Source organism: Mycena indigotica (assembly GCF_014461135.1).
Source record: "Mycena indigotica strain 171206Taipei chromosome Unknown Mind.scaff0017, whole genome shotgun sequence".
NCBI classification, from domain to species: domain Eukaryota; kingdom Fungi; phylum Basidiomycota; class Agaricomycetes; order Agaricales; family Mycenaceae; genus Mycena; species Mycena indigotica.
Window position 1 is genome coordinate 47402 of NW_023503016.1, and position 13609 is coordinate 61010.

The 13609-nt window shown below is 56.1% G+C and overlaps 2 protein-coding genes across 2 annotated transcripts; one reads left to right on the forward strand and one right to left on the reverse strand.

Annotated features, from left to right (window-relative positions):
* Window positions 1–353: 353 nt before the first annotated feature.
* MIND_01374600 (uncharacterized protein) lies at window positions 354–1273 on the forward strand (the record flags this gene model as incomplete). Its single annotated transcript, XM_037370166.1, has 5 exons — window positions 354–409; window positions 463–589; window positions 644–860; window positions 907–1067; window positions 1109–1273. 5 exons carry the CDS (start codon window positions 354–356, stop codon window positions 1271–1273), a joined length of 726 nt encoding a protein of 241 aa, XP_037213167.1.
* A 1061-nt stretch (window positions 1274–2334) lies between these two features.
* Window positions 2335–3545, reverse strand: MIND_01374700 (uncharacterized protein; the record flags this gene model as incomplete). The annotated part of the gene is made up of 6 exons (XM_037370167.1): window positions 2335–2590; window positions 2645–2707; window positions 2927–3011; window positions 3059–3215; window positions 3280–3466; window positions 3520–3545. 6 exons carry the CDS (start codon window positions 3543–3545, stop codon window positions 2335–2337), a joined length of 774 nt encoding a protein of 257 aa, XP_037213168.1.
* Between the last annotated feature and the right edge of the window lie 10064 nt (window positions 3546–13609).

The following is a 13609-nucleotide window of genomic DNA, read 5'->3' on the forward strand; positions in this document are numbered from 1 at the left end:
TCGATATTCGCTCGCGGTGAGCGTGCTTCCCGACAAGGCTCGCCTCCGAATGTCTGCCAAAACCTTCACCTGTGAAGAGCCCCCAACCACGGCTGTTCCGGTGCGTCAAAAGGTGCCATCCCGTTCTGTTATGTGGTCACTAGCAGAGCCAGGCGCAATCTGTTACTCGGCATATTATCACGACCTTCTACACGCTCTCAATTGCCCACCACTCGTTAACCGCTCAGCCCTACGATATGAGCTTGTAAATTCGTTCCCACCGTGACCTGCCACTTCGACACCCACCGTCCCGCCGTCCCGCCGTCCTTAACGCCCGCATCACCACCCGAACGCCGAACCAAACTGTACGGAGCATGCAAGGCCTGCATTGGCTGGCAGCGGCAGCGTGCCAGCGAAGGAGGGTCAAGAGGTACACCCGCTTGCTCGCCGATTTGTGTGGTGGTGTGCTGACCAGCTTCGCAGTTTCCGTCAACGGTGCGGCAGCTGTCCATCTTGTCGAACTACACCAAGTCCTTCTCGGCTTGGAGCACACCCAGATGGGAGTGGGGACATACGAAGAGATAGTATGAGAGCGGGACAGCCCAGCAAGGTGTGCTATCCGTTCGATGCTCGTCGCTTGCGTTGTTGCTAATTGTGTTTACAGTCATTTGGGCTCTACGACTCGTCTCTTCTTCAAGTTCCACTCCTTTTCCACATGCCACGCTTAACCGCAGGCTCGTCAACTTCATCCTATTGCGTTCTCGTTTTGGAGATGGATCGCTCGCTGGGCCTCCTTCCGCTGGATATGGTTCTTAAACATTGCATTTCGTGGGCGGGTCTGTTGGTGGAGACTGAGCAGGAGCCAAATATCGGGCTGACGAGTGAGGGTGCGAACATTTCAGACTTCCCTTACTAACTCTGCTCGAGATCTCTCGTTTTACATCTTCGCTGTTCCTACTAATGATGAATATAATATCCTCTTTTCCGCATCCATCTTCTCCGCTGCTGCTCGTCTCCTCGGGATTCTGCCATTCCCATCTTTTCCCGTTTCCCATCCACCTCTTTGGCGCCATCTCCCCACATTGAGGGTCGTTCTGAGTCGGCACAATACATATGTGTTACATTACAGTTCTCCTCTCTCAACAGCAGCGCCACTTCAATCTCCCTCATTCACGCGAGGTCGATGACCACACCACCTCCACACATGCCCTTCGATGTTTCCCGCACGGTCGTCCGAGCGGCACCAGAAACAGTCATGTCGCTTCCCCGTGCTTCGGAGTTGCGCAGTCGCTAGCGAGCATGGTCAAGGAGGGGGCTCGATATCCGTCAAACGAGGCGGGGAACGCAGGCATATGTGCCTTCGGTTGTTGCGGGGTCGTTGACAAGAGAGAGATAACAAGCCATCTCTGCGAGAGTCGGCGGGACAATAGCATAGGTGTTCGCGTCCAGACTTGGCTCTCTAGAATGTCCTCCAACGCGAGATACCGTCCTGTTGGCAGGTCAGCCTCGCACGAACAAGCCCGCGATGATTGTGGTCAAGGCAAACGACGCGAGTTCGTTCGCCACAGCCTTCCGGTGAACAGCACCCAGTCGAAGCCAGATATAGCCTCGTTGACAAGTACCAGGTGGCCTTTCGCTAGCGAGACAATAAGCGGCGCAATGCGAGGCGAGAGGAAGTCGAAGCGGGAGAACGCCTGGAGCGTGCAGCAAGATGGACAGGGTATGAGGCAATCACTGCCGTCGAATTAGAATGTTCTTGCTTTTGTGGGCCGAACGAGAAGCTGTGAAGACAAGTTCAGCGCCTTGCATTGCGTCTTCGCAAAAGAGTACATACTTTCCGAGGTAGTTGTTCTGAATGACTGTTCCACAAAGAACAGCCCAATGTCGGCTTCTCCGTTGTCCATCGTCCTCATTTCAGTTGTCGAAAGGATCAGAGGATATGTCGTCATGGAAAACGTATGAGGTTTGGATAAGTCGGGGCGGAGCGCTGGCGGACAAAAGAGCCAGATATGTCCGTCAACACTGGCATGCGGCAGACGTAGACGCGCGAGATTGACGCCGCAATGGCAGCAGGGCGCGAATTCGTCTGCTCGACAACGTCAGCGAGATAGATACGCGCAAGATAAGCACACTTGCATCTTCACCACGGTGTGGTAAGAATTTAGCGTTTATTCTGATGCCGGTTCGTCTTGATTAGGCCGACGAGACAACAGTGTCGGCGTAGTTGAATGTTCGCTCAGGCTGTCCCGCCGACGTGCTATCAGCCTGTCAAGGCAATCTTGCGATTGGGGCTGGCCGAACGGGAACGCGAAGATAAGCCCAAAGAATGCTTCGTCGTTCGAGCACCCCCGACGTCTATGTCCATTCTCTCCCTCCGCCGATCTTGGCCATTGCGGACGCTGCCATAGCACTAGTGACAAGTGAAGATGTCGGGAGTCGCTGCTGGGGGTTCGACAATCTCGCGCTGGCGCGGGAGCAAGCGACAGGCGGCTTTATTGAGGCGGCGTGGTCGTTAAGAGAGAATGCCGTTTTGCCCGATCCGGCGCCGGGGGACACGTGACACCGGCGATAGAGCCCGACCGACCGCAGAACCAGGATATAGAGGTCGTAGCTGTCCGCCAAGGTCAGCGCATGGGCCCAGACCGTGCTGAAGCATGATACGGACGATGAACAGCCATAGTCAGGCGGTGAATGCTTGATTTCGAGCTCACAGAGGAGGGAAACGGCGCTGGCCGGCGCAGGCGACAGCAATGTCAGTGTCGATTAAGTGGAAAGCGCAATAGAAGTCGAGCTGGATGGATGGGCTTTCTTCCCAAAGCCCTCTCCCATCAGTCACGCAGCACAGCGTGCAGAAATCCCTCTTTCCTGGCTGCAGCAGCGGGGGGACTTATTGCGAGCGTGTTGCTGGCCCGCACGCCTACAGGCCACAGCAACTCGCCGAAAAGACTGGCCAAGATGGAAGAGGAGCGGGGCGGTGCGCCGCTTGTCGCCTTCTTTCCTCTCCAAGTCGCGTGTGAGTTGCGGAGCGCGGACTTGTTAACAGTGTTAGCTGTGTAAGTTAGTGTTCGAAAACACTCACAAAATGTCTCCAGAGAACTCTGTCCTTCGGCCCTCGCGCTCGACACGGGCCACAAGTTGCCCATGACAATGTCTTCCCCTCCACCACTCGTCCCAGGGGCCAGAACACTCGTTATCTTTCCGCAGCCGTTCCAGACGTGGGCTGTGTTTGAGCGGTGCTGAGAATGTGTTGATGAGTGTTCTCAGTTCTGTAGGTTCTGAAGCGGTGAAGCCAAGGCGCACTGTGTTTTTGGCAGCAAAAAAAACTTTTTCGCTCAGGCCTACGGGAAGGAACCGGGCTCCGAGTAATGACCGAGATAGCCGGAGACTGGTATGGGAGTGAGACGAGTGAGATTGCGTTATAGCTTGAAGCCTATGCGCCGCGCAAGTGTGGGACGGTTCGACAGCCTGAGCATAACGAGGAATGGTGCTTAGCGAGGCATAATAAGTAATGAATAAGCACAGAAGGAGACGATAACACACTATCTTCCTCGCAAACGGTTGCCCATTAGCCCTTCCCCATGACAGAGCCCCAGTAGGACATCGAGAACCAGGCCAACGCTGCGCGGGACGGTTAGCGACAGCGCACGGGAGAAACACGAAGGTGTTCACCAGCTGCACCTTCAATAGGCGCCGTACAGGCTACCTGGAAAGCCACAACCGCGCCGGGCAAGCGAGAGTGCACAAGGAGACTGCATGCTCGTCATCGTAGTGCAGAAGAGAGAAGCGGCGATCGGCCCGAGGCCATGTGACCTCGCCGATCTTTCCTCCGCACCACGATGAGCCGCAAACGGCGCGCGCTCCTCCCTTGCGCGGCCGCCCTGGAATCGACATGGCGACCCTTAAGACGACCGCTTGGTGCCTCAACCCGCTGAGAGGGATGTGCAGACCACGCCACGTGCGTCTTTTCTCTCACTCTTCACCCCCGCTCAAGCGCGACTCATTCCTCAGGACTACCTTGGACATTCGTGCTGGCGGACCGGAAGGGGCTTAGGATGGGCCGAAGGGAGTGGAAGAGTGCGTTGAGCTGGCGCGGAAGGCGGAATGGTTGACCAACAGTGCGTCAATGGCTATCTTACATTTTCGCATTCACTGACCACTATTGCGTGTGCAGACTCTGTCGAGAGCTGTTATATAGGATATTACAGACCAAAGAATGCCGCTGCTTGCACCTTCCTTACACCGGCTGACCCCCAACCCGCATGTGCCAGTGCTTGCTTCCAAGCTTTCTTGTGTCGACTTCTCCGAGGACGGCGGTAGTATCAGCTTACTCTGCTTACATACCCTCTCCACATGCACAACACAATCCCCTTTACCCCACAAACTACCGCCACATACTCCTCCATATTCGACAAGTTCACCAGTGCCGCCCCGGCCGCGCATTCACCAATTCTCCGGACTCGAAAACGCCGCTTTTGGCTTGAGGTTCGGGCGCTAACTAGTATTCAGGCAGTCGTACTTTCGCGGGCGGATATTCCTGCTGAAATTAAAGTTAGAAGGAGCACAGTATGGAGGGTGAACGAATGACGGCGCGATGGGATGGGTAGGTGGCCGGTCGTCTGGAGGCCCGCTTGTATGGGTTATGTGCCCACCCATCTGAAGGAAATGGAACAGGTCGAGCGATTGACTCAAAGTGCGTTAACCTTGTTCTCGTTCTTGTCTAATATTCTGAACGCGTACAGTGTTTCCGGCATTTCGAGCACCATTGCTGTCGACGAACCTATATGAGAGGGTGCAGATCAGAGAATGTGCCGAGGCTGCTGCATAGAATACTGTCATTGTGTTCGCATGCGGCGTCTGTTGTGCTGCCTGGAATGAAGCGTCGGACCAAAACGAAGGAACGATGATCTCTTGGTGATGGAGAGGCGCGTGACGATACGGTGACCGGGTATCTTCCCGACTCCTACGATGCACCCCCTAGCTGTCGCTCACACGCAAGAGCTCAGAAATCTCTCGGCCTCACACCGAGTGAGACTTCAGACCAACTCACTGACTACCGCTGATTGTTCTTAGGCCATTACACTTGCCGCTTGCGAACCCGGTTGCTCCGATTTCGACTATCGCCGGTTCGAAGGCATTTGGTCCAGGGCAGACAGTAAACTGCGTGACCTTCTGTTCCCCGTTTTCTTCGCCATACTGGATCCAACTCGAATCCCGTCAGCCGCCGAAATAGAGACTCTATCTCCCGTGGCAAAGTCCCAGATTCGGCATGTGCTCTGGACTTTTAGGCTCCTCTTCCTGCGCACCAGGGAGCTCCCCAGCGGGGTCTTTGACCTGTCCATTTTCGTGGTCGGCTGGGTGGACTTCCTGTACACCTTTCATGACTTCCTGTGGCTAACGGAAGGGCTTGTTGGTGTCAGTACAACGCTTCTACCGACCAAGACAGCGCTGTTAGTGTCGCTGGCACATTTCACCGGCCATTTGGAGGTCGCCAAATACAACTTCGACACAGAGCTTACACCGAAGGATGACAAAGGGCCATCCGAAAAGATGCAGGACATGCCTGGCTATTTCCGTCTCCTCGTACTAATATGGGAGTTCGTCGTAGGTCAACCTGGGCCGGAGCTGGATTCGAGCCTGTTAAATGACTTCATATTGATGCTCCCGCTGCAACTTGACCGCCCTCAGCTCAACGAGATCTTGGATGTGTGCGGGAATGGAATCCAAGGATTTATTGGGCTGATCCAAAGGCACCTCGCGGGGCAAAAATATTTCGCCGCCCTTGGGGTGGGCGGCTCGGAAGCGGCTGGTAGGCGGCTCTGCGGAAAATGAGTAGACAATATCTTTGTCATTACTTGACATGATAACGACATGCCTGCGCCGTTCGATAGCCCCCGACGAGCCCTTTCGAACGCGCTATCAAGCGGCTCGAATGGTGGCTTCGTCGTCGAGCAATGGTCTTAGACTTTTTGGGTGGGCGGCTCGGACGCGGCGGTAGGCGGCTTTTTGCCTGGTTTTCGCCGCCCTCTTTTTGCGGTGGGCGGCTCGTGGCAGTGCTGCGGCGGCTGTGGGCGGCTCTTGCACAATTGAGCGCGGCTCTTGTGTGACAGAGGGCGGCTCCCACCCAAACCAGGTGGGCGGCGATGAACACGGCCGCCCACCCCAGTAAGCGGCAGCTGCGGCCCCACTCTCTTCCATTGACCTCACTCCTCGTCACCACAAGGCCGTCGCCTTCGTCGCTGGCCACTTCTCCGGGTCGTGAACGCATGTTGCGTTGCCCGCGCCGTCGTCGTCGTCGCCATCAACGTTCGCCGGCGGCGTCGACAATGACACCGCGGGCCTCGTCCGCGTCTGACAGATGACTCGGATGAGTCATCACTGCATATGCATCTTACCTCCGCTCCACTCCACCACCATCCCGACATGCCCCCGGCCACGGCCCCCCCTGTGACTTCAAGAACCCAACATCGGTGCCCTCACACAAACCCAAAGCACATGGCCGCCCGCCGCTGCCTCACTGCGCAGCTTCAAGTTGGTACGCGGCTTGACGAGCGGCTCGGCTGCTCCCCGTGTAACTCGCCGGTCGAGGACGGACCCGCATTCTCAAGTTCAACCATCCCGGGCCACGAGCATCGCCGCGGCGCCGCTCACTCGCTCACGCAGCGTCGACTCCACCCTGTGCAGCCTGTTCACTGGCCATGAGGAGCCCATTGTCTTCTCAGGGTGAGTGGCGGTGCGCGGCGACTGGACATATGCTCCGGTGCGCGGCCCAGTGAGCGGCTCGGCAACTATACTTACTAAGTTGCACAGCAGTACTAGCGCCACGGGCACTGCGCCTGCACCGTCTTCCCAACAACGCCGCGCTCCTCTGGCAGCCTAGTACCCTCCATCATCGTTGACCCGGTCTCGGTGGCCCACCATCTTCCGCGGCGACTGTCGGATGACGACGACGCCGGCCCGGGTGCTCAAGTTGCACAACCTGCAGCTTGCCCGGCCTCCAGCACTACGAGTATGGCTTCCGCGCCGCGCCTTCAGCGCTACTCGGCTCTCTGCAGTGGTGAGCGTCTTATTCGCGGCTCGCGAAGCGGCTTTTTGGAGTGAGCGGCCGTGCACAGGCGGCGACAGTTTCTCGATGTCCCTCAGCCGCGACGACTAAGCTAACACGGAACCGCCCGCCGCCGCCGTAGCTTGGTGAGCGGCGCCTACTCGGTTGGGGACTCGGAGCGGCATAGCTATTCACACAGAATGCCTGGGTGTCGAGTATCGCCGCACATGCCAGGCTGATGTCTTCACAGGACTTGAGCAGCATATCCAACGACAACCCTGGTGCCCTCAAGTCGTGGAGCCCGCTGCCGGCCCGCCCGCAGTACTATGGCCGCCGCGCCGCGCTACCTTCATATCCAATTCCGCAGCAACTCGTCCTCACTTTTGGTAGGGCATCGTGGTTTCCAGAGCACCAGTGACCACCGCGCTCTTCACTGCGCTCGTCCCCACTGCTGGTTGGGCTACGGGCTGCTCAGGCTGCTCCTTCCACGGCGCTCCAACCAATGACCATCGTCTTTGGCCCACGACTCCTAGTTAGGCCAGCCGCGACGAAGGTGCCTGTGAACGTGAAGCTGGGACGGGATGGAACTGTGTATATGGATGATCAGTGGCTTGGTACGGGGGCGCGGTGAGCGGCGTGATGTCGTGTGCGGCGGTGTGCGTTGAGCAACGGTTGCTGTGCTCGCCGAATGCCCGGTTCACGGTAATGACACAGCATGTACCGGGGTCTGGCGGTCACGTCGATGACCTGAAATAGCAACTGTGAAACAAAGCCTACAGATTTTAAGAGAAAGGTCTTCGCTGTTGTGTAGGATCTATAAAACGCTATCTATCCTTCTAAAATTTTCAGATTAATAAAAAAAAAATTGGCCGCTCGCCCTTGCGCGGCTCGGTACAGCGGCGCCGCAGGAAGCCAGGGGCCACGAAAACGTGCAGTATTACACTGTAGCGTCATTGGGTACCCTACCCGCTCACAGGCATCCATGTTTAGCGCAGTTTGGATGTCCCGTAGTGATGGAGAGAGGTGGTGAAGACTTTGTGTTGGAGGGCAGCTAACACATTAATTTGTTGAATTCTCCAGCCTTACTGAGCATATTGCTTCAGGAAGAGGCATATATAACAATATTGTACATCAGTCATATCAATTCCTGGGCTACATACCAAGAGTAAACAATCCCTAAAAATATTATCATTACTTAGAATGGAAATAGCAGCGCAATGGCTACAAATTATGTGTTGGGGTCTTCACTACAGTGTACAGAACACTAAAGACTATGTAATGTAACAAAAATCCCCAAACCTTAAAATTGAGTACTTCGCCGCCCACCCCTGGGCGGCGCTCTGAGCGGCGCGTTGACATGGCCGCCGCGGCCCTGAAGCCAATGGCGACGACGCCAGCCGTCAGCGTGAGTGTTTGTCACGCAGATATATCATCGAGCGCCCAACCATGGCACCCACCGCCAACTTTCGGAGTCTTTGTGAAGTTGCTCGACGACGGTGGGCGGCGAAGTGCATGATTACGTCAGATCATGTACTTCGCCGCCCACCCCGCCGCCCACCCACTGGTGTGACTGCCGCGGCAGCGTGACAGAGGTGGGCGGCGATGGGGCTAGGTGACGCGGCGGTGGGCGGCTGGTGGGCGGCGGAGGGCGGCGAAATATATCTGCCCCACCTCGCGCTGATGGACTCTCTCCGATCCCAATCTCGACTGTACTTTTCCTACTGCTCTCGGCCACTCAAGCTGCTTCTCCTTGTCAGCGACCTATGCAGGAGTGCACGCCCTGACGGGCTCAAGCTCTTCGGGCAGGGCCTGACATCGCATCGTGCCTTCTTGAAGGAACTGCTGCACCTGCTTGCACACACGCTCGATCTTCTGCCGGACGCTTCTCGACCTGACCACCCAGGACACGGCTACTGGCGCTCCACCCTCCGATTCGCCATCTCTATCGTGTATATTATGGTTTCAACGAGTCGCCGCGCGCTGCGCAAGGCACTAAGGTGCAATATTCTCCCCCAAATTCTTCACACAGCACAGTTCCTGCCGGACGAACACCTTCTGGTTTGTCTGACCGACCTACTCAAAACGCAGCTGCCAAGCAACCTCTGCTACATATCAATTCTACCACTGGTCACCCACTCCATCAAGGCCATCGTCGGCACTCCTTTGGACAACACACCTGATTCAGGACTCAATGAACTTTGGGACAATTTCAAGGCAAATGCTGCTTACCTAGAAAGCATTTTCATTGCCTTTCAACACAAGCCTCTCTCTCGTCGACTGTCTGCCTGCGACAATCCACCTGTAGGCCCACTTTCCCGATCATGCACATGTACTTACCAGTTCCAAATAAAATATTCCAGTGCGGCCGCATAGACAATCGGGAAATCTTTCGCCGCTGCTCTTCCTGTCGTGTCCGGATCTACTGCTCCCTCGCCTGCCAGAAAAGTGACTGGCGCGAAGGTCAACACCGCAGTACATGCCCCGCGACCCAGGCCGAGTACACGCGTCACGGTGCGTAATTTCCTTCTTCTTTTTCCTTCAGTTGCATCTGATCTTGCTCCAGGCCTGCGGACTGCGTTTTCGCGGCGGCAGCTCTCCTTCTTCCGGATGATACTGCACAAGTTTTACATCGACCACTCCGTGGTCCTGCACTGCTACAGTGCCATGGAACGCTTGTCTGCTATCCAGCAGCAGGCCACCGCCGGCGCCGACCCGCGCCCTGTAATCACCACAACAGTCAGCTTTGTGTGGGGCAAGCCAGAGCTCGAAGATATGGTGATCAGCTCCGCACTTACTCCTGCCAACTACGCCGCACTCCGAGCGGCCGTTCCCAACGCAGACGACTGGGTCAACCGCGCGCGACGGAGTAATGGCCGTTTGGTTCTTCATATTGTCAAAATCACAAACAAGTACAGCTTGGTGTTTCCGCTCCACATGAACATGTCATTCCTGGAGGATGCGGTGCTGCGCCTGGCTCGCACGATATATGGGGCCGGGCCATCGGAGCCCAAGCCGGACAACATACTGGAGCTATCTCAGCGGTTTATGACCTCCAAATTTCCTCCAAACCTGTCTGTAATTCACTAGTCTGCAACTGTGTATTTCCCTACGACGAAAAAGTCCCGTTGATAAAGCTTTCCGAGGCCAAAATTTCCCGCTCCAATTACTTCGGCGTAAATCCTGGCCGCCCACAGGCATGTTATCCTCATTGCGCTCTCCGTTGAACGCTGGACAATGGAGCACCTCCAAGACAGATATGCCCACAGATTGTCCGTTAATACCGCGACTGCGACAATCTACGTGAAGGAAATTAGGATTTAGTACTGTAAAAGCTATTTACATTCACAAATAGGCTTACCTGCGCTGCGGGTATGATACCGCTCTGAGAACTCAGATCTCCTCGAAGACACATTGCCTTTGCAGCTTCCCCTCCCTATATCCGCGCCGAAATACCCCAACGGATCTGCGCTGTCGAGTCGGCGAGTCTCGTGGAGCGGCCTGGGCGTGCCAGTGCAAGGTGGGCCGGTAACGAAGTCAACGCGCATTGTCGTAAAATCGTAGTGCTTACACAGCTTCGGTGTATAAGGGCGTCATGCATCATTGACCTCTAGCACTGGCACACTGGCAGGATAGTCGCCATAGAAAACGAGAGCAGGGCTCAAGCATCAGACTGCGGCGCTAAGAGTACCATAACCCATCCATATACACCCCTCCACAACTACATCCCCTCCTTTCCGTGCCCCAGCAAATTTCCACCTTTGCGACCACGCCCACGCCGAAGTCCACTCGCACGCAAAAACGTGTCGAGCAGAGGCCTTCCACCCCACTAGCACGGGCCAAAAGAAATGGACACCATATATAGGTATCGTAGCAGCACGAGATCGGGTCGATAGCGCCACAGGATGCGCCATTAAAGAGTAGTATCGTGTCGTCAAATCGAGTGACGGGTCACGCGTGACGGCACGTGCCATGCCGGGAAAGGGAGAGGATGGCGGCGCGCTGGGCATACGGAGACAATATTGGATAATGGGTTGGAAGACCCGGCTGATTTAAAGGTCTTGCGGACATGGGGAGGCCGCCGACATGGAAGCTCGTCGAAGACACGACCGTGAAGCGCAAAGCAGCATATGATCTTGCGGCGGCGTTCCAATTCGAGCGGCAATGCAAACCAGGAGCTCCAGCATCTTCACGGACGAGAAAGCGAAGGTAAGACGTCGGTCGCAAGTGGTGCCATCGACATTGGAGAATTCGGGAAAGGACCACGTATTGGGTGAAGGAAACGGGTGGTACATGCTCGATAGGATTAAGGAGGTGTGCAGAGAGAGAAGGAACGGGGAATATAGCAGCTAGATGGATTGCGGAAAGCATTAGAAACATGTCCTATGTAGAAATGGTGCTCGACGCACGTTTTGAAGTCGTGCATATCCCGCGCGCCAGTCCTAGTCTTCCCATATCCTGTCTGCGGCATTCTCGACGAATGTGTGCGGAGGACCTCAAGCGAGTGTCTGCCAGGCCGACTCAGTAAATGCACAGAAAAAACTTGAGTAGTGGTTACATACCTTCAATGATGCCCTCCTCGTCCTGCGAGAGCAAAATGCCCTGGGAGGCTCTCGTTCGGCGCCACCCCAGACGCAGTCGCTCATACCAGCGATTGTAAGGGAAGACGATCTGGAAGGAAGGGGTCAGTGCAAAAGTACACGAAAAGTAGGACATACCCGCTTGTATAACTTATAGCTGCCTACGGTTCCGGTATGTGCTGTTCAGCGCTGAAGGAGAATCCTGCGATTCTCGTGTCCGTTTGCCCGTGAAGCTACACAAGACAAGTCAGCAACTCAAAGCGCCGAAAAGACGGGAGAGCGCACCTTCCTGCTAACCAGCCATAGCGGCGGCTTCTACCTCGTCAAGCCCTCGCTTCCCCGACGCACGCTCCTTGGCACGGTCGCACGGGCTGGGCCTCGGTCTCCCAATGGCTGGGACGATTCTCGAAGTCGGGCACAACGGCGGCCGCGGAGAGTGCTCGGCCCAAACCAGATGACTCGCGCGCTCGCCGATGAGGTGGCCCAGCGGAGGAGAAGCCGTTATGTGGGTCGTCGTGGTGGAGGGAGGAGAAGAAAATCCGAGATCACATGCTCACATGCTCGGACCGATCTTCCTTTCCTCTCCACCACGACCACTTCCCCCTCGCGCGCCAAACACCCTCGGGAGGCTATCCATGGCTTGTTTGTTTGCTAATAGCGAGGTGCGTGGCCGAGAGTAGTGCATCTTCTCGTGCTGACCTGCTTGCTCGTTCTTGCCCAGACGAATCCTGTCGCCGTTCTCGCTTCTCCCACCATACAGCCAACTGACTCGTTCTCAAGGCGCCTGATGCCTCTCGGTCCTGCGGTTTTTCAAGCCTGCCCCCGTACTTGTCGCCTGAACGAACACACAATCGAGGCGGAGTAGCCCGGTGCTCGACATTGCCGCATGCGGAGTAGTGCAGTGGAGAATGTTGGGGAGGCGGCGCAACGTTTGGGGGAGAAGCTGTCCCGCCTGGCGCCAGTATACCAGGTGCGTGAACTTAGACGCTTCTGCTTGATGTCGTCTCTGACATAGGCTCTTCGTCAGCACAGGGTATACTTGAGCAGGCCGTTGCCTGCTCGATGATGCTGAAATCGCATCCTCCAACGGCACTAGCGTATGCTCTCGCAACTTAAAGAGCTCAGCCGCGTCTGCAGTATGGGACGGTCATTTATCGGTGTCTATGGCGCGTATCTCCAGTTGCCGCTCAAAATCGGTCGCTTGGCACAAAACCACCAGTCTCATTCGCTTTTCCTGGACACGGGCCCATGTCAGCGTCAAGCTCTAGAGCGCATGTGAATCGACTTCGGCTGGCCCGATGGCTCTGTTTACTGGATGGATGAACTTTATAAGGTGCGATACATGCTTACTTCTTGTCCTTCTTCCGCTGTCTAAAGCTTCTTCTTGAAGACTTCTTCTAGAATCTAGCTCTCAAAACGGCCAAACAGGTTATCGCTTCCCCATCCGGTTGATATCCCAATCATTCGCCTCCCTCTCTTTTACGTCGACACCTGCGCCATCTAGTGCTGGTGCGAAGGCAGGAATGGCGGCTCTGCGGACTAACGATTCGAGGTTAAGTTGTGGGACAAGTCACGACATATCTGCATAACAGAAGCTCCGAGTTGCTCTCGTTCCCATGGGCCTCGCAATCTGGTGGTATATAACGCGGAGTGCCCTCTGACGCGTCTCCTCAAGCACGGGGAGGTCGCGCTCGAGACGCGGATCGCGGTGGTGGAGAAGAACCAAAGACGGAGATCACACGTCGGCCCCAGATCATCATCCTTCTTTTCCACAACGACAAACAACGACGGGAACCAACTCTTTCTCCTCACTCCCCCGGGCCATTGCGCGACAATACTTGTCCACGCCTGCGCACTCGGCCTCTGGCAGACATGCTTGCTGCTTACCGCTCTTGTCTGTCCCGCCAGCTGCCAAACCCTTCGCTGACGTGTTTTCGTAGACGGCATGGCTCTTGACTGCGGGGACCCGCCATGGCGAATGTGAATAGCTGTTGGGGTATCGAGTGCGAGA